The sequence below is a fragment of the Miniopterus natalensis genome, chromosome 20 (assembly GCF_054644295.1).
Source record: "Miniopterus natalensis isolate mMinNat1 chromosome 20, mMinNat1.hap1, whole genome shotgun sequence".
In the NCBI taxonomy this organism is placed as follows: domain Eukaryota; kingdom Metazoa; phylum Chordata; class Mammalia; order Chiroptera; family Miniopteridae; genus Miniopterus; species Miniopterus natalensis.
In genome coordinates this window covers 11,282,741-11,301,389 of record NC_142100.1, presented here as the reverse complement: position 1 = coordinate 11,301,389, position 18,649 = coordinate 11,282,741, and the positions used below count along the sequence as shown (strand labels likewise).

The window sequence follows — 18,649 nt, the reverse complement described above, 5'->3', positions numbered from 1 at the left end:
GTCGCACCTTCCCCTGCTCCCAGACAAGTCTCCCAGACAAGTTCCCATGGGAACAGCTGACTGCGCCCTCCTAGAGCTGCCCAAACATCAGAGGTTCCCAGACTGCAGTTTCTGAGGGGACTTCCCTTCCCGGTTAGCCAGCCGCTCCCACTGCGCGTTCCGGGAAACAGCTGCAGAGAAGCAAGTCCATTTACAGACGGGGACAGCGCAGGCCAGAGAAGGGAAATTACTTCAGAACCAGACCAGGTCTGCTGGCTCCTAATATGCTGCTCCCTCCAGCCCATCACCCACCTCTCTTCTCCCCGGGCAATAAAGTCCTCCTTTCTAAGGATACCCCCACCATCTCTCCCCCGGTCCCCACACTCCGACCCTCTCTACCTCCCCTTTCCAACTGCTGGGGGCTGGGCTGGAACACCCCTGGTTGGCTAAGCTACTCTCCACTCCAATCCCCATGCCCACCCTGTGCTCACCAGGCCTTGTTCTTACCTGGCCTGCCGACCCCCTGCTTGGGTCCAACAGCCTCTGACTGGCAGTTGGTAAAGTTTGTAAAATTTGCAAGTTCCCCAAACCCCTTTGAAAGGTAAAAGCTTTTTGTTTTATAAAATCTGATTTACAGGCCCCCGGTGCAGGGCCCAGGTTTTATATATTATGCAAGATTTCAAACCGAGGCTGTAAAACCTACGGTTTCAGTTTCATGCATGGAATTTTTTTATGTGTAAATTTTTTAACATTTATGGGGCACGTTTTAATGAGACTCTGGTGTGGCTCAAGGGACAGATTATGGCTGCCTGACCGCAAAGCCAGCTCCAGAACGGGGCCCCACAGGCCCCTGGGCCCACTCTGAGGAGGCAGGGCCAGAGGCCCGGGCTGTGGAGAGGAGCCAGGCAGAGCTCCGGGCCCCAGAGGCCTCGGCCAGCCCCCCTCGGTCACTCACTTCTGCCTCCAGTGCAAACTCCCTTCACCCAGATAGGAGCAGAAAGTCCTGCAGACACCAAGAAAGGGAAAGGAAATAATCATCTAAACTAGCAACAGTGAACATTTATAGGGCACTACTAGGCACCAGGTGCTCTTCTAAACACTTTACATATAATTTCTTATTTAATCCTATTTTTAAACCCATGAGGCAGGTATTATTACTATTATTCCCATTTTAAGATGAGGAGATTGAGACTCGAGGTGACATCGCTAGCTCAAGATCTCACAGCTAGCACGCAGCAGGGGAGAGAGTCACACAGCTACGCTGCCCTATAGCTAATCTGTTCTTAGTTCTTTCTATGTGCCAGGTCTTCGTTTTAGTTCCTTTCTGGCCACCTCTCATTCAATGCCCAGTCCGAGTCCGAGGGAGTCATTCCTATTGTCCCATTTTACGGAGGAGGAAAGTAAAGTGCAGAGACTATGTAAACTGGCCAGGGCCTCTCAGCAGGTGGAAGACCCGGGACTCAGCCTCCGAAACCCGTTGTTCTCGAGCACCTGCTCTGCTGTTTGGTTCTCGCTACAGCCCATCCACAGTTTACGGAGGAGGAGCTCAAGGCCCAAGACCCCAAAGCCAATAAGTTACAGAGCTGGCATTTGCACCACGCGGGTGTGACTCCAAAGCCCCTCTTTCCTCTGCACCACACCACTTCTCCGAGTTGAGGACATCTGGGGAGAAGTGCTCTGTTATTGACTTAAACAAGTTAAACACTTGTCACGCATGATGGCTTCCAGAAAGTGTTCACTCTCTCCCCCCACCATCCGGCAGCCCCCAGCCCCTGGGCTTCACCTTCCTTCCAAGCCCTGTTTCTTGTTCCAGCGACCTTACACTTGCAACTGGTCGGGCGGAGCGGTCGGGTCTGGAAAAATCCCTGATTAGACTTTAGCTTCGGCTGCCCTGCTGACCCCCGGGCAGCATCTAGCAGGGTGTTTAGAAACCCTTCCCCCGAGAGGGAGGGGGCTGGCTCCAGCTTCCCCCTCACAGGATGGGGGGGGCGCAGTTTCTCAGGGGCCCTCGCCCCTCAGTCCCATCTCCTCTCCCGGGAGATGTGTCCCGTGGTCAGGAGGCGCAAATGAGATAATGGAGAGAAAAGCATCTCGCAACTTGTAAAGTGCTCTGAGTATAATTGTTTTGAAAGGCAAGATTTATTACTATCAAGCGAAGAGGCCACGATCCTACAAAGAGAGGCCACTTTGTAGAAGGAACTGGGTCGCGGGAGGGGCGCATTGGCCTAAAGAATTGACATTTATCAAATAGCTACTCTGTGCCCAGAACATTTACATACATTATCTAGCTCCATTTTCACAATGACTCTGCGGTGCAGGCATTATCATCGCCCTGAATTTGACAGAAAGTTAAAACGCTTGTCGGGAATACATAGGCAGGAAATGATCAGTTCAGAATATCAGCCGTGTGACTTCATAGAAAACAAGGAGCCCCGTCTGGTCCCGTGTTCTGTCCTGGGACCTGTGGGGCCGGGGCACCGTCGCATGAGACCGAAAGATAAGGTTGCTGCTTGTTTTCCTTCTTTGAAGGGTACTTCTATTGTGAAAGAGAAGGGAGGGAGGAAAGCTGAAAGATGAAGCCAAACTTGGGGGAAGGAATTAAGGACACATTTATCACATTTGATGATGATATTAAATTAAATGGAATTGTTATTGCTCTAGAAAATTTGGAATAACTTTTTCTATGACATTGATCATTTAGAAAAAATAGCTTAATAAATCAGAGTTTTATTCTGATTTAGAGGCAAAAACCCCAAATTGCAAACTCATAGGACAGAGGATGATTTACAAACCATAAATATAGAAGAAAAACTGGGAGTGATTATTTTTCCACCAGCTGAATGTGGAACAGCAACATAAAAGCCAACAAGATCTTAGAAATCATTAAAAGAGGGAAAAGCGTACATGAGCTTCGTTCCCTGTGGTTCATAAAGCACTTTCACGTTATTTCCCTCCGCCCGTATCAAATCTTGTGTTAGGGATGATTGTGTCTCCATTTCACAGACCAGGAGACTGAGGCCCAGAGAAGTCACGCAACTGGCCCGACATCACCCAGTTTCTAAGCAGGAGGTGGACTCGAATCCAGGCTGCCTGACAGTGCCCCCCACGGGCTCCGGCTCTGCCCAGCAGCCCCCCATGTTGACAGCATTGCCCATCCTTTAATATTGAGTAGGGCCTACATATTCATTGCCTCGGAATACCGTTATGATGTACTCGCCCTTCTTAAATCTTTAAACCAACTCTCTTATTCCATAAAAAAGTAATCCTTCAACTGCGCTTTATCAGACCAAAGGTGGGCCCACTTTGAGCACCACGCCCCAGATCTGGGTTAATCGCAGGGTGTGTCTTATTTCACTTCAGCTAAGCTCTCTGGGGGGATTTTGCTTTTTATTTTGTTTATTTGTATTTTCTGATTTTTTTTTTTTTTAAATAATCGGTACTTATAACAAAAAGAAAGAAGGAAAGAAGGAAGGGAGGGAGCGAGTGAGAAGAGGGAAAAAGAAGAGAGGTTTAAGGAAGCAGGATTCTTTTCCCTGGAGAAGACAGAGCTAACTGGACAATTTATTCAAGTCAGATGCCTTGTCCAGTGCATGGCACACAGTGAGACAACATTTATGTTGAATGGATAGCATTGCATTAAGGGAGGTTATATAGAGGCACTAGATGTTCTTGGTGCCCACAGAAGGCTGAGTGAGCACTTTCTGCTAAGGCAGGAGAGAATTTGTCCAGTTCCTGGGAGAATTCAGTCAGCAAATTGAGAGAGGAGAGAGCTGGTCTGCTGTGACAAGGTTCTCACTGAGAGAGCCTTGGAGGAGAAGGTACATGTGTCCTGGAGATTTGGTCCTTCTGCTCACCAGAAGGCAGTCAGACCACCTTTCGGTGCCCCTTCCAGCCCTGGCAATGACTTGAGGGCAGGAGTCCTGGTGATGATCCGAGAGTCAGGAAATCGAAGGCACCTGATGGTCCCCCCCCTTTTTCCACCCGAGGGAGCAGACACCTGCATCGGAGAGGCAGTCTGACTCCTGGGGCTAGAGGAGAAATCAAAGCAACTGAGTGAGGGGAGGTTGCCAGAGAGGGTTCTGGAAATCATTTTAATGTCCCCAAAGCTATTCTGTTTTCCTGGTATCTCTAATTCCTGTCATTGAGCCACTTTATCCCTAAAGCATGCACCCTTTCCACTGCCATTTTCTCCCTCTACATAAATTCTGAGAGCCCATATTGAGGGCAAAGCAGCACATCCCAGCTCTGTCGCTTACCAGCTGTGTGACTTTAAGCAAGTAAAACAGTATCTCCAGGCTTCATGTTCTCCAACCCGTAAAGTGTGGGTGACAACGTACCCATTTGTGGAGGTGGTTGTGAGTGACTAAGACAAGGCGTGCCATAGGTCTGACACCGGGACTGGGACATAGTAAGAATAAGAAATGTTTGGGTATTGTTATCAATCAATCAATGAGTATTTATCAAACACCTTATACTGGGCTAATTACTCTGACAAACATAAAACAAGATCTTCATGGCCGAAGTCAAGTAGATAATTCAGGCAAGAGCAAATATTTACTCAGTATCTAACTCCATTTTTTAGTTCAAATAATCAATACTTGAGCCACTGATCTCCTCTGTCCCTGGGACAGCACAGGCTCCATTAGTCTCAGCCCCATGGAGGGAGCACTTCCTTAGGACGAGGCCCTGTGATTGAGCCCTGCGGGAAGACACGAAATTGTTGGTTTCTGTCTTTGAGTGACACTTAGTCTAATTCAGTACTCCAAGGGCCCTTAATTAGTTGAGTACAGTCCCTGCGCATCAGGCAATCCAAATGCCAACCCAGGGACTCTCCGCAGTCGGTTCCCACTTGAAATGCCAGTGAAGCTCGGGGAGGGGTGCGGCTGGCAGCTCCCCGCACAGAAGTCAGAATTCTCCGGGAGGGGGTCCCTTCCCTGTTCCCTGGGCGTAAACTACCAGCCAGAAGTGGGAGGGGAGGGTTAAACAGGGACTCTTGTTTATTACGTAGGCAACCTAAGTGGCTCTCAAAAGGCAACAAGCCCCACCTTTTTTTTTTACTTTTTAAAAAATATATATAATTGTAGATTCACATGCAGTCATAAGACTAGTACAGAGAGGTCCTGATTCCCTTCTCAAATGTCTATAGAACAATTTCACAACCAGGAAGTAGACAAGATACAATCCACCAGCCTTATCCAGATTTGATCAGGGGTGTGTGTGTGTGTGTGTGTGCGTGTGTGTGTGTGGTTCAGTGCAACTTGATCACGCGTGTAGGTTCATGCACACACTATGGCAGTCGAGATACAGAGCAGTTCCTCCCGCCCTCCCCCACCCCACCGCCTGCAACCACTAATTTGTTCTCCACCCCTATAATTTTATCATCTCACGGACTTTATGGAAATGGCATCGATCATATCGTATATAATCTTTTGAGACTGGTTTTGCTTTCTCAGCACAATTTCCTTGAAATCCATCCAAGTTATTGAGTATATCAGTAGCCTGTTCCTTTTCGTTGCCTAGTGCTAGTTCACGATATGGATGTACCACAATTTCTGCGTTCATTCACCTGTCAAAGCATATTTAGTTTTTTTCCAGTTTTTGGCTATTAGAGATAAGGCCCCTGTGAACATTCACATTCAGGGTTTTGTGTAAATACACATTTTTATATCTCTGGGATAAATGCCCAAGAGCGCAGTTTCTGGGCTGTATGGTAAACATCTATCTAGTTTTGTTAGAAACCGTTACACTGTTTTCCAGAGGGGCTGTGCCGCCAGCAAGTGCATGAGTGACCCAGTGTCCGGTCCCTCGCCAGCATCTGGTGTGATCGCTACTTTTTATTTAACCATTCTTGTAAGTGCGTAGTGATACCTCATTGTGATTTTAATTTGCATTTCCCTGATGGCTAATGACATTGAGCATCTTTCCATGTGCTTATTTGCCATCTGTGTATCCTCTCCAGCGAAAAGTCTGATGTTGCCTTTTGCCCATGTTCTAATTGGATTGCTTGTTATTTTACTGTTTAGTTTTGAAAGCTTTTTTATATACTCCAGATATGTCCTTTGTCAGATATGTGGTTTGCAAACATTTTCTCCCAGCCTGTTTGTCCTTTCATCTTCTTCACAGGGTCTTTGAAGAGCAAATGTTTTTTCATTTTGATGAGGTCCAATTTATCACGGTTTCCTTTTCTGGGCTGTGCTTTTTGGTGTCAAATTCGAGCCCTGTTTGCCTAGTCCTTGGTCCTGATGATTTTCTCTGTGTTTTTGTTTTTCTAAAAGTTTTATAGTTTTATGTCTTACATTTAGGTCTTTGATCCACTTGAGTTGATTTTTATATAAGATGTAAGATTTATATCGAGACTCACCTTTTAGTTTGTGGGTGTCCAATTGCTCCAGCACCATTTAAACGACCCTTTCTTGAAAAGCAACTTGACGATATTTATCTTGAGCCTAAAGAATGCCCGTAGCTCTTTTTCCGGTCACTTCTGGAAATTCATCCTAAGGAAATAATGCAGAAACATGAATAAAAGCTATAAGCTTGGAAAATAGTCACTGTGACATTTTTTTTTATAAAATTGAAAAATTGGAAGTCATAGAAATGCCCCCAAATGAGGAATTAGTTAAATATGGCACACTTGGAATACTTCGTAATAATTAAAAATACATTTCCTCAGTAACTTCCACCCTTTCAATACACATTTACACGGCATCCATATGTGCCAGTGCTGAGGATGACACGGTGAGCGAACGAGACACCATTCCTGCCTCTAGAAGCTCACAGTCCGGAGGGAGAGGAGAGACAGTTTTCCCGCTTAGAAAACTACATCTGGTAAACTCGGGGCAAAAATGGGACGCGAACATGTATGCGCAGGTGATTGAAACGGTGCTAAACTATATGCACGTGGAAAAGACAGAAAAATTATCCCCTTTTAGGATGTCGGATCAAGGGCAGTTTTGTTCCTTCACCCCCTATTTCCCATTCTTCCCATAGCACTTTCTCTTTATATTAATAACAGTGATCAAGGGAGAAGCTTCGACTGAGAAATAGCTTCTTGCCATGAGAAGGTTAGGAATGTCCCCTTGAAGAGGCGGCAGGTACACGTGACAACCCAAAGGTCACCGAGAAGACCACCGCAGTCAGGTTTTCCAGCGCCGGGCTAAGTCGTGCTGGGCGATTCGGTCCCTGGGCAAGGATCCGTGAGGCACCTGCAAGGTGACCTGTGTCACGTGATGGCCTCGGCATGCGTGTCCCTGACCCCTGAGGCACTTGCAGGGAACTCTAACCTCCATTTTCCTCTCGCTCATTCGGTGCTCTAACTTTGCGGCTCGTGCATCCCTCACCAGATCCTCTTGACAACCTGCAAGGACATCATTCTCATTTGTCAGACAATAGGGTGCAGATCGCGTAAGCAATTGCCAAGGCCACAGGGATCGGAAATGGCAGGCCTGGGGTTTGGGGTCTGGTCTGCTACCTCCGAGGCCAGTACTGTTCTCAGAATACCACCACTGCCTCAGGACAGCTGAACAACAGTGGGCGCAAGGCGAGCAAGCGGCTGGCAGTAGCTCATGAGAGTGCAGATCGCGTGGACGAGAAAGCATATACCTGGGGCAGGGCCTGCGCTCCTCTCCCCTGATGAGCTCTGGGGGGGGGGGGAGGGGGTGTCAGGGCAGCGAGGAGAATGTGACATGAACGCCTGGGCTCACCTCTCCTCCTCTCCGCAGATGGTGAAGGCAATCCAGGTCCTGAGAATCCACCTGCTGGAGTTGGAGAAAGTCAATGAACTCTGCAAGGACTTTTGTAACCGTTACATCACCTGCCTCAAAACCAAGATGCACAGCGATAACCTGCTCAGGAATGATCTCGGGGGGCCCTACTCCCCCAACCAGCCCTCCATAAACCTTCACTCACAGGTAACACGGGGCTGGGTCCTATCCCCTAAGCCAGATGTAGCAATGTCTGAAGGTCCCTGGTGACCTAGAACAGTGGATTAGACTCATTGGATCCTTCCACCAGGAGGGCCCTCCTCTGATCAACTCCTCCTTCTAGTCATCATGGAAAGCTTTTCTGGAGGATGAAGCAGGGACAGAGCTGGGAATGGACCCCAACAGCCCAGCCCCACAGACTCCTCCAGAAGGCTTGCTGAGCTCCCTGGTTTCCTGGGAGGGGGGTTTGGGGAGGTGGCCCTCGCCTGAATCCTGCCCACCTGATAGATGAAGACAGCTTCCCATGGGGCTGGTTCTCCCTGGTCGTTGTGTACTTGCTCACCCTGCCAGGCACACCTATCTCCCTAAGGCTCAGGGCCACTGTAAATGTCACCTCAAGTGTCTCAAGGGTCACCAGCCGCCTTCATCCTGGGAACTGGGAAATGTGGAAAACTGTGGCTATGTGTTGTGGGTGAGAATGGGCTCTTCTCCCCAGGGCAGAATATTTTCCCACAACCTGCAAACTAAGGAAGCTGCCTGGTGACACCTTTCCATCCAACTCACTGGTACCCACATAAGCCATAGGCTTCCTGCTTTCTTCCTTTCCCACTCGAGTTCCTGAGTCCAGGACAGACCCATGGAGGGTCCCCAGAAGGTTTACAGTAGCCTCTGCTCATAGGTCAGTCAGGCTTGGGGATACAGGGAAATCTTCCAAAAATGATTGGCGAGAGGTGCTGGAAAGAGCGCCTGAGAAAGGCAGTGCCATTTTTAATCCCCAAATTTTAAGGACCAGCACAGTCTAAGTTGATAGAGGCAAGGGGAAGGACAGGGTAACCTCTAGAAGGCCAGCCATGCCTTGTACATTTTGACAAGTATCACATCAAACCCACCCCAGTAGGATCTCTGTGGGACACAACAGTGCATGGGACATGCGGCAGGAAGTTTATTTGCTCTTCCCATTGCTTGAAATCACCAAACCACTTTATTACAGATCTGGAAACAGCCGCCCAGACTCCTGCTTGCTAATATTCTCTTGAAATAGACTCATTCCTTCAGAGTCTTATTGTACTTTCCCTTATGATCAAAATTAGCAAGAAACTTGCATAAAAGAGGACAATAATTGCTCAACGAGCATCTCGTTTGTAATTTATTAGTTTCTATTATTGTGGGTTACCATGGCGACGCTGCGCAGCCCGGGTGACGGGAGAGATGCAAGATAGGCGCCGAGGAGGCTGTGAGGCCTCACCAAATGGAGATGCACATTTTTATCAGTAATTTTCATGAAAATAATAAGTGAGGAGTTAATGAGATGGAAAGCCATCCTGTGGCTATTGTGAATTTTTTTTAAGTGTTGATCTAATTAGAATGCATCGGTCAGGAAAAGTAATGAGGGTTTAGTGCCTCACAGAGATGTGAGGATCATATCAGAAAATTAGCACCAGTCTTTGGAAATAATCAGGTCCTTGGAGAGGTTCTGGGTTTCCCCTCTTGGGTCCGCCGACTCTACCCCGAGCTCTGGCGTTGGGGGTGTACCAGGGTGATGGGGAGAGAGGAAGGCCAGGGGACTGAGCAGTCACAGAGGCCGCTCAGGGTTGGGGTCCTGAGGCTGCCAAGTGCGTCTACAGCAGGGTCACTGGAGACAGGAAGCAGGCGGAGACACAAACATGGCTCTGGGTGAGCGAGGTCTCAGAGACACTGGCTGTAAAAGCCAGTCCTCCTGGGATCCCAGCATTCGCTGCCTCTGAGATCCAAGAGAAAAGCAAAGAACCGTGGTTCCTCTCATGACCCGAATCAGATCTCTGCCTGACCACGGAGTGGGCCCTGAGGCGGCCACTGCAGATAGACTCTGATCCACTTAGAAAGAAATCAGACAATCGGGCAAAAACAAAGACAGCAGGAAAGAGAGGAAAATGCACTCAGCGAGGTATTTCCCAAACCTGGCCTTTCATTTCCTCCGACGGCCACCACCTACTTAGTTCAGGCTTCAGTGGGTAAGTAAGGTGACTACACACAGGCTGCTGCCAGGGCTTCCGAACCTGCTCTGGCTGACCTCAGGCTTCTGCACACACATTCACACACGTGCACACAACCACGCATGCACATGCACAATCACACATGCACATGCACTCACACACACACACACACACGTGCGCACAAACACCCCTCTTAAGCTTCTGTTGCTGGATGTATCTTCCCAGCGCTCTGTTCATGTGACTCTCCTGCTCAAAAACCCAGCTTGCCCCGAGTCTTCACATCTCCCCCTCACACCCAAGGCCCTCCCAGGTCACCGTCCCTTCCCTGCCCACTGTTTGGGTGCTGCTTCCACATCTCTGCAGAACCAAATTCAGCCTCTTCTGCAAGGGCAGTAACAGGGCTGCTGTCCCAGTGGAAGCTTCCTCGATGCTGCGCCCAGAATGGACTTCTTCTCTCTCAGCTAATGGCTGGAGCACTTTGGGCCATTTGTACAGTAAACAGCACATGTGACTTTATATTCGAGTCCGTGTGTAAGCCCCATTTTCCTCTCCTAGATGACAAACATCATCTGCGTAGACAGTATTTTATATATTATTATGAGAGGCGGCCAGTAAATATCTGTCAAAAGAAGTCACATGATGAGAAAGGTGGCGAGAGACGGAGAGGCAAGAGGAAGCCCGAGAAGGAGAAATAGAAGAGGGGAGGGAAAGACAGACAGACGTGCAGCGGGAGGTGCAGAGAGGCTTGGAGGAGCTTCAGGGCTTGAAGGGTTGGCCGGAGGGCAACATGGGGAAAGGCTCAGACCCGGGGAGGGGGTGTGAGGTGACGAGAGAGGGGCAGGAAAGACGGAAGGACTGGCAGTGATCGCGACATGAAGGATGGGGTCAGTGCGGCCTGAGGTGTGGGGAGGTGGTGAAGCGAGTAGGACGCACCGTGCCATGTCCCCATCCATGTCCCTGGCCAGGCTCCTGTCATTGCCTCGCTGAGGTAGGCTGTGGTTAGAGACTGCCCAGTGTGGGAGGTGGGCGCAGGAGCCAGTACAGAGAGAGAGAAAAGAGTGTCCTGTGTGTGCATGTGTGCATGCGTGTGTGCGTGTGCATGTGTGTGTGCACATTTATCGTGGTTCGATCTTAATCCCCCAGCCTGAAATAGGCGCGCGGAGTGCCAGCCTGGCCTGGGGAGGGGTGTCTCCCCTCTGGAACATGATCCTCAGGATCAACATTCCTGCGCCTGCCAGCTTTGTTGCAAACTGCTGGCTCATGCTTTTCCCATGTGCTAATCACTCTGCCTTGTGTAGCAAAGTAGATGTTTTTTAATTCAGATGAGTCCCCCTCACCACCTCCTCAGATGTCATACTGTGACCCCATCCAGCTCTATGGGGTCAGGCATGTTCCCTGCTTGGGGAGCTCTCTCTTTGGGGGCTAACAGGGATGGGGTGTGAGAAAGAAGGCGGCTTCTACCAAGCTGGAGAACTGAAACAGTTTCAAGGACTCGGGCCACAGCCTGCTCTCCCCCCGTCCCTGGGAAGCCATCCTGTGCCGCCTGCGCCTGAGGACACCTGAGGTCCGACTCAGGGCCCAGGTTCCTGCAGGGCGGCATCCTCAGCGAGAAGGCTCGGATTAGACTCCGACTCGGGGCTCTCCTGTCTTTATCTAGACGGCACAAGCCAAACCATTCCACCAGGGAGAATCTAACTCCTGCCTTGCCCAAGTATTAGTCTGACCTGAAACCCATCCTTCTGTCTCCATGGAGATCTGAGTCTCAGCTCTATGCCAGAGCAAACCGGGCTGAGCCACAGTTCTCATTCAGTCGCCAAGCATTTGTGAGGCACTTACTGTGTGCACCGTGCTAGGTCCTATGAGAACACAAGGGGATCAGGCAGGAGAAGCTTCCCGTCTCAGTGAGAGGGGCTGTGAGTCACACCGGAGGAGCCAACCTATGTGAGCCATAGAAGGCTCAGGGTCAAGGGAGTGCCAAGGAAGGGCAAGAAAGGAGCCACCAAAGAGATGGGAGAGGAGCTGCAGAAAGGGGTCTGGGTTGAGCAAACCACGTGTATGGCCTGAGGTTGCCCAGCCACCACTCAGCATCCTTTCTCTCCACCCAGGGAAAGCCCAGGCACAACCTGCACCCCTCATGGCCAGGGTCTGTTCCTGCCCAAAGACAGAATGGGCAAACCCCAGTGTGTGTTAGGCAGCAGGAAGGCTTTGCCCACTGTGATTGGAGAAGGTGTAGATCCACTGGCCTTGGGAGGACTTCCTGGGGGAGGGGGTATTTCAGGCAGGTTTTTCTTTGGAGGAAGGGGAGAGTCAGTAGATTATCTGGGATCTCTGAAGGTGGGTGTCCCCAGTATAGAGAGAAGGCTGGGAGAAGGTAAGGAACAGAGACAGCCTGTTAGAGTCCCTGGAGAAAAAGCTGCCACTCACACACCAGGCGTCTATTCAAGCACCTACCGAACCTGCTGAGTTCCAAGGATATAAAAACGGCTGTGACATGATTTCTGACCTCCAAATGTAATGATGGAGTGTCTTGCAGCCAAATTTGGGGTTGGGGGTTGAGGGGGTTATGCTTTGAAGCTAATAATGATGTCTAGTTGTTGCCAGTGAAAATGGGATTCTTTCACAGAGCTGCAAGAAAAGCATTTCCAGGGACCCACTCATGGGAGGTTGAGGTGCAGTGGTGAGATTTATTGGGATAGAAATGGAAAGCTGCCCCCAGGTTTCTGGTGTCTCACCTCTGTCCATCCTGCGGTGGACAAAGTCCAACCTTGTCTTCATCAAGCCTCAAAGAAAGGCCAGGGTCCAAAAATTCTGTGCCATCGGTTCAGTCCATGTCAGAGCTTAGTCCAGGTCAGCCTTTGTCCCCATCTGGTCAGCTTAGTCTCTGTTCCAGGCTGTGCTCAGGCAGGAGCCGCATTGCTGTACCCAGGCTCCGGCCTGGAGCCTCTGCTTTGAGTCTGAGCAGCCACTGGACCGCAGGCGACTCTAGGGCGGCATGGCTGCTACAGAGAGAAAACATATGAACAAATGGGGTGAGCACATATTGGGGGGAGGAGAGCATTGTTAAACTTGTATGTTATCTCAGGCTTGGAAAGGACCAGGTGCCCTTTCAAACAGACCAGTCAACTTCCCAATTTTTCACGGGCTCTTTATGGGCCCTCCCCCTGACCAGTCCATTTCCTAGATCTTCCAGGGTCCTGTGTCCCTTATCCAATCCGACCCTTTTCCCAGACTGGGCTCTTTCCCTCTGTGGTTGCATCGTGGCCTCTGCTGCACATGCCTCCCCCTGGGCCATCTTGGCTTCTACTGGGCATGTGCCCAGCAGAGGAACTTCCCCTCCCGCCGTCCCCCTAATTGGGTACCTGGCCATCAGTTCCCCCGGGGAGACTCTTGCTGCCGGTTATGAGATTGCTCAGGGATCGCCCAAAGATTAAGCCCCAAGGGCGGAGGAGTGTGAATGGGCCTGTGACGGCTGCAGCTTCTTCATGAAGGAGGCCCAATATCTGATCCAGCTCCCTAGTTTATGAGGTCTTTGCGCCCTTTCTTTATTACTATCTAGCCACCTATGCTAACACAGTGGCCAAAGATTTTAAAGATAGTAGAGAGTGTAGGCAACGGGGTAGGGAAGAGTTGGAGGACAAGGTGGAGACAAATTAATCGAGTAGCCAGCCACTGCTTGTATTGCTCCAAGAAGACCTGGCAGAGAAGGGGAGGACTGATCCCCCTCCATCTCCAACGCTGCATGTACCAGGTGCTTTACGTGTTACCTTATTTTCTCCTCACACAGAGGCTGCAAGGTGCACATTATTTCCTCCACTTTGCACCCAAGGGAAGGGAAGCTCAGAGAAGTGAAGACACTGGTTCAAGGTCACACACCTAATAAGCAGCAGAGTCTGGGACAGGTCACTCCAGAGTCGATGTTCTACTTATAAGTCCTTTTACATTTTGTGACACACAGGAAGGAGAACCAGGGGGCCTGGGGCCTGGATAGGTAGGGGTGACCCTACCTAGCTGTAGCTCAGGGATTTAGAGACTAGAGAGGAAGAACTCAATTATAAGGAAGCAAGAATTTGGATTTGCTAATCTTTTGGAAATAGGGAGCAGAGAGGTACAGAGTGAACATAATTCCGAGATGCTGGGCTTGATGGACCAGATATAACTCTCTAGCTGTGCTAGTCCCTGAGCAAACAGGGGGCTAATCAGTACATCCCTCCTTGGGGGAGGTGGACTTGCCTATTGACCTAACAAGGAGTTTGCACTTTCAAGATTAGCAGGAGGCCAAGGGGATGGGGGACAGACACCTCAGCCATGCCCCTCCCAAAGTTCTGCCCAGTGGCCAAGCACCCTGAGGATCTAACCAGGGAGTCTTACTGGTGGGCGGGAGTAGGAGAAGGTGGCCTACCTGCAAGATCACCACTGAGATGGAAAGAGGGCACCCTAGACCAAAGTGACAGGAAATTGAGTTCTGAGAGTTACCCTGCTTAAATCCTGCCTTAGCCACTAACGCTATCTCTCCTGCCAGTTCCTCGCCCCCAGCCCTCCAGCTCAGGGGCCCGGGAGACCAGGAAGGCGGCCCCTGCAGCCAGTCCCGTGAAACCTGAGCGGGTCTCTCCTTACGTGAAGGAATGTTCCTTAAGAGCTGCAGCTGCTCCATGTCCCCACAGGCCAGAGTGCCTTTCCCTTGAGACTAAAGCCCCCAACAGCAGTGGACTAAGAACAGGATTAGGTAGCTGTTTACATGTGATTGGCATCCCTGAGTTTAGGAACCCAGCTTTTTCTGGCCCAAGACAGGACACTGGCACTGCCAGAATGAAGGGATACTGCCAGGAACGGGTGTCTGGGGATAGCGGCAACCTCCCCACCCCACCTAAGGCACACACTCACTCCATCTCAGGCCAAAGCCCAGGCAGGCCACATATTAATTGAGCATCTACTGTGTGCACAACACTGTGCTAGGCAGTTTAGGGGAATTCAAAGATAGACCCTTTTCAAAAAAAAAAAAAAAATCCCACAAAAAAACTGCAGCCAAGCTAGGGAAATAAGACACATGCATAAGAAAAAAGCACTGTGCTATGTGTCCAGTACATCAGGCCCACAGGAAGCATTAGAGTCAAGAGGCTGGGCCATGGGCATGCCCAGGGATCGTCAGGACAAGCTTTCGAGCAGAAGCGAGGCGCTCAGAACCATCTCCCCACACCCCACCCAGCCCTGCCAAGTCAGAGGACAAACCCACCCTCCTGGGAGGCCTGGGGAGGCCTGGGGAGGCCTGGGGAGGCTTTGGGGAGGCTTTGGGGAGCCGATTTGAGCTGGTGGATCAGCAGAGACACCTAGTGGCCGGGCATGTGGATGGCAGACGGCTGGGGCCCACTCGGCTTTTCACTGGCTCCTAATTCCCTCAACCCACCCACAAAATAAGTCTTAGGGAATGGCGTTGGTTTTTGTAAAATCTTCAGGTGGAAGGGCCGTTGCAAGTCACCCAGTTTATTCCGTTGTTTCACAGGCATCCTGGTAAGATAAAAATCCCAGCCTTTCAAAATAACTTATAAGGACAGCTGTCCTATCGGCTCTTTCCGTCACTCCTCATTTCTTCTTCCCATCATGGTTTATTCCAGAAAGGTCCTCCTTTAGTGGAAATGAAGTCTTCACAGGCAGCATAAGCTTTTCGCTGTTGACCGTGAAGAACTGTGGCTGGCCGGTGGGACTCAGGTCCTCCTCGGCTGACTGTGGCCCACAGTGTCGGAGTTCATAGTGACTGTCAGTCCACTGTGCCCTCCCCACCCGCCCCGCCACTCTCAGCCTCCAAAGGTATCACAGAGGCTTTCACTTTTTCTTAGTAAGGTCTTTCTTTTCAACAAGTCATCTTTTTGTTGTTGTTGTTGCAAAAATGAGATTTGGAGTAAAACTCACCCAGTGACCACTATACAGTGGTCCAGTAAGACCAGTGATGGCCCCGGGGAGTGAGGGCCTTGCAGCTGGTCCATGGGTGGAGACCAGGAGTGCAAGCTCCCGGCTGTTTTCAAGCTGCTCCGCTACTGCTCTGCCCCCTCCTGAGGGCCCTTGGCCTCTGTCTCAGGGAAACAGCACTTGAGGAGCAGGGCAGGGCAGTCTTCTGGGGAGGCCTGTAGAGGCCAGCTTCCCGCTGACTCCCAAGTCACCTGGTCTGTACCCTCTGAAACATCCATCATCCCTGGAAAACTATGAAAGTGTTCAGTTTTTTGACCCATTTCCTTCCAGGAAATAAATCTTACTACTAGAAAGTATGAGGCCACGTATTCCCCAGTCCAATTGAATGAATGGCTCCACTGCAGAAGCCAGGAAAGGGTGCAGGATTCCCAGGCTTCCAGCGATTTCCTAGGCTTGGGGACACCTGTGCCGTGGTCCTGATAGGACGAGACAAAGAGCTCTTGGGCTGTATAACCAGCTTTCAGCCCCTGGTTCCTGGACAATTAAAGCAGAGATGTGAGACTGGAGCTGGAAAATGTCACTAAAACTGTACGCAATGTGCTCCTCACCTCGCTATGGGTGCTCAGGAGCCTGGAAGGAAACCGCTCTGTTTGGGTGTAGACGGAGCAGCATCCGCCTGGTTTGGAGTCTGATGCTCCCCAAGAGGAAGCTGGGGAGAAGATAATATTACCGTATGCTTAGCCAACGGTTTCTCCCCAAAGGGCTCCCGCAGCTGCCGTGGTAGCTTCCTCCTCAGAAAGACCTATAGGCTGTTCCCAGAGATTCAGAGCCCTGTTGTCTCCATAGAGACAGAGATTCAACCTTAAATAGCTGCGAAGTCAAGTCACAGATCTGGTCAGCGGCTACAGCCTTGACTTCAGTGGCGCACCTTCGGCCCAGGAACCTCTTAGGTGGAAGGCAGGAATGAGGGGCATGCGGCAAGGACTCACCACCATGGCTAGGCAGGCATGCCTCCCCAGATGAGTCTCTTCTATTGCCAAGTAAAGAGCCCAAGCAGCTCTGAGACTCCTGGGACAGGTTTCAGTCATGGCTGTGCCACTCCCTAGCTGAGTGACTTTAGCCAAAGGAAGTGGGAAATGATTTATTGGGCGTCTAAACGTGCCAGTCACCGCACACGTGGGAGCCTGGCTGTCTGATCACAAAGCACAGCTCTCTGTGTGAGCTGCGGCACTCTGCTCAGAGCCGGGGAACCTGGGTTCGAGGCACAGCTACTTGACTCCAGGAAATAATTTCCATTCTTGGGACCTCAATTCCTCTTCAGGCAAATAGAATAATCTCTCCTGCTGACCGCATAGGTCGTGGTGAGATAAAAATGGGGAAAGAATGCTCTCTGATACTCAATGTGTTTGATAAATGGGTAGTTCCCAGACTCATCTGATCTTTGGGATCATCCGAGGGAGGTTAGTAGAAGCACAGGTCTCTGATTCAATGGCCCTGAGAATCTGTATCTTTAAAACCACCCCAGTGCTCCGGCAGGTTGTAAATCTGCTCATGTTTACAAATGTAAGGGGTGAATATCATTTCCCCAGACCTCAGGGATGCCAGGATTTTGCTGCTTTTTTCTGCCAGTCGGCCCTGCCCTGGGTCTCCACCCCAGAGGTTCTCCATTCCATTCCTTTGCTGATAGAACTTGGCTGCCTCTCAGCACCTCCCAGCACAGACCCAAAAGAAGAGGGAAGGGTAGGAAAGGAAGGGCCTGCTCCGGTACATACATCGCCCTTAGTTACCCGAGCAGGCATGGAGGCGGGCCCGCCGCAAGGCCCAGAACCAGCCTGGCTGTGCATAAGCAGTGAAGGGTTCGTGGGTGCTGATGGCTCACCTTTTGCCTCTGGCTGGTAAAATGTGTGCTGCTTGAATCCCAAGGCGCACCTCTGGTATTTATTTTACTGATTTTGTGTCTTCCTAACATTGTTGGATGGTTTTGGGGAGGAAGAAAACCTGGGACAACTTTTATGTTTGAAATCCCCTAATATCCTTACCCACTGAGGATCACCATGGCGTGGAGTCCGAGCAAGAGATCATTGAAAAGTCACTGTCGCCGGCGGTGTGGCTCAGTTGGTTGAGCATTGGCCCATGCAGCGAGAGGTCACCGGTTCAATTCCCAGTCAGGGCACATGCCCAGGTTGCGGTTCGATCCCCAGTAGGAGGCATGCAGGAGGCAGCCGATCGATGTTTCTCTCTTATCGATGTTTCTATCTCCCTCTCCCTCTCTCCCTTCCTGCCTCTCTAAAAAAAAAAACTCAATAAAAAGAAAGAAAGAAAAGTCATTGCCATGAGGTTTAGGGTGAGTGCATGGAGGAACCCCCTCCCCTGTAAACTTACCTTCTGGATTTTCTTCAGCTTCAAATAACATCGTACTGGTCACATCCTGTGAGAATGGTTGGCTGGGATGTTGGATGAGAGGAGCTTAACCTTGAAGCAGACACGTAGGTGAAGACTCGGGCTTTCAGGGTTATTGGATGTCAGCACTGGGCAGACACATCTGTAAACGAGGAGGCTAAGGCCCACAGAAGGGCCCTGACTTGCTTGCTGGTGCCCACGCCCATTGTCTTTGCTCTGGTGCCCACACTGCCTTTGTGCTCTGGGTTTGGGTCGTCTGTTGGCCTTGCCTTCCTTGACTAGTCACTGAACCCCTGTGACTCAAGGAGCACCTTGTGGCCCAGTTCTAGGCGCAGGTGTGTTCAGTAGTTGGGGATGAAGGAGGGCTGTGGAGTCCTATGGCTGCTAACCAGCTGGGGACCTTGGACAAGGCACTTGAGTTTCTGAGCCTCAGCTCCTTTGTACCTCAGGAAGTTGGAATATGTGGCTTTTAAGGGC

General features: G+C 50.5%; 1 protein-coding gene across 1 annotated transcript in view; it reads left to right on the top strand.

The window, feature by feature from the left end:
* PKNOX2 (PBX/knotted 1 homeobox 2) overlaps positions 1–18,649 on the top strand; it is a 255,958-nt gene that overhangs the window by 218,873 nt on the left and 18,436 nt on the right. The window contains exon 6 of the mRNA XM_087828594.1: positions 7,698–7,886. Within this exon, the coding sequence (XP_087684720.1) occupies positions 7,698–7,886 (189 nt within the window). The remainder of the gene's footprint in view (positions 1–7,697; positions 7,887–18,649) is intronic.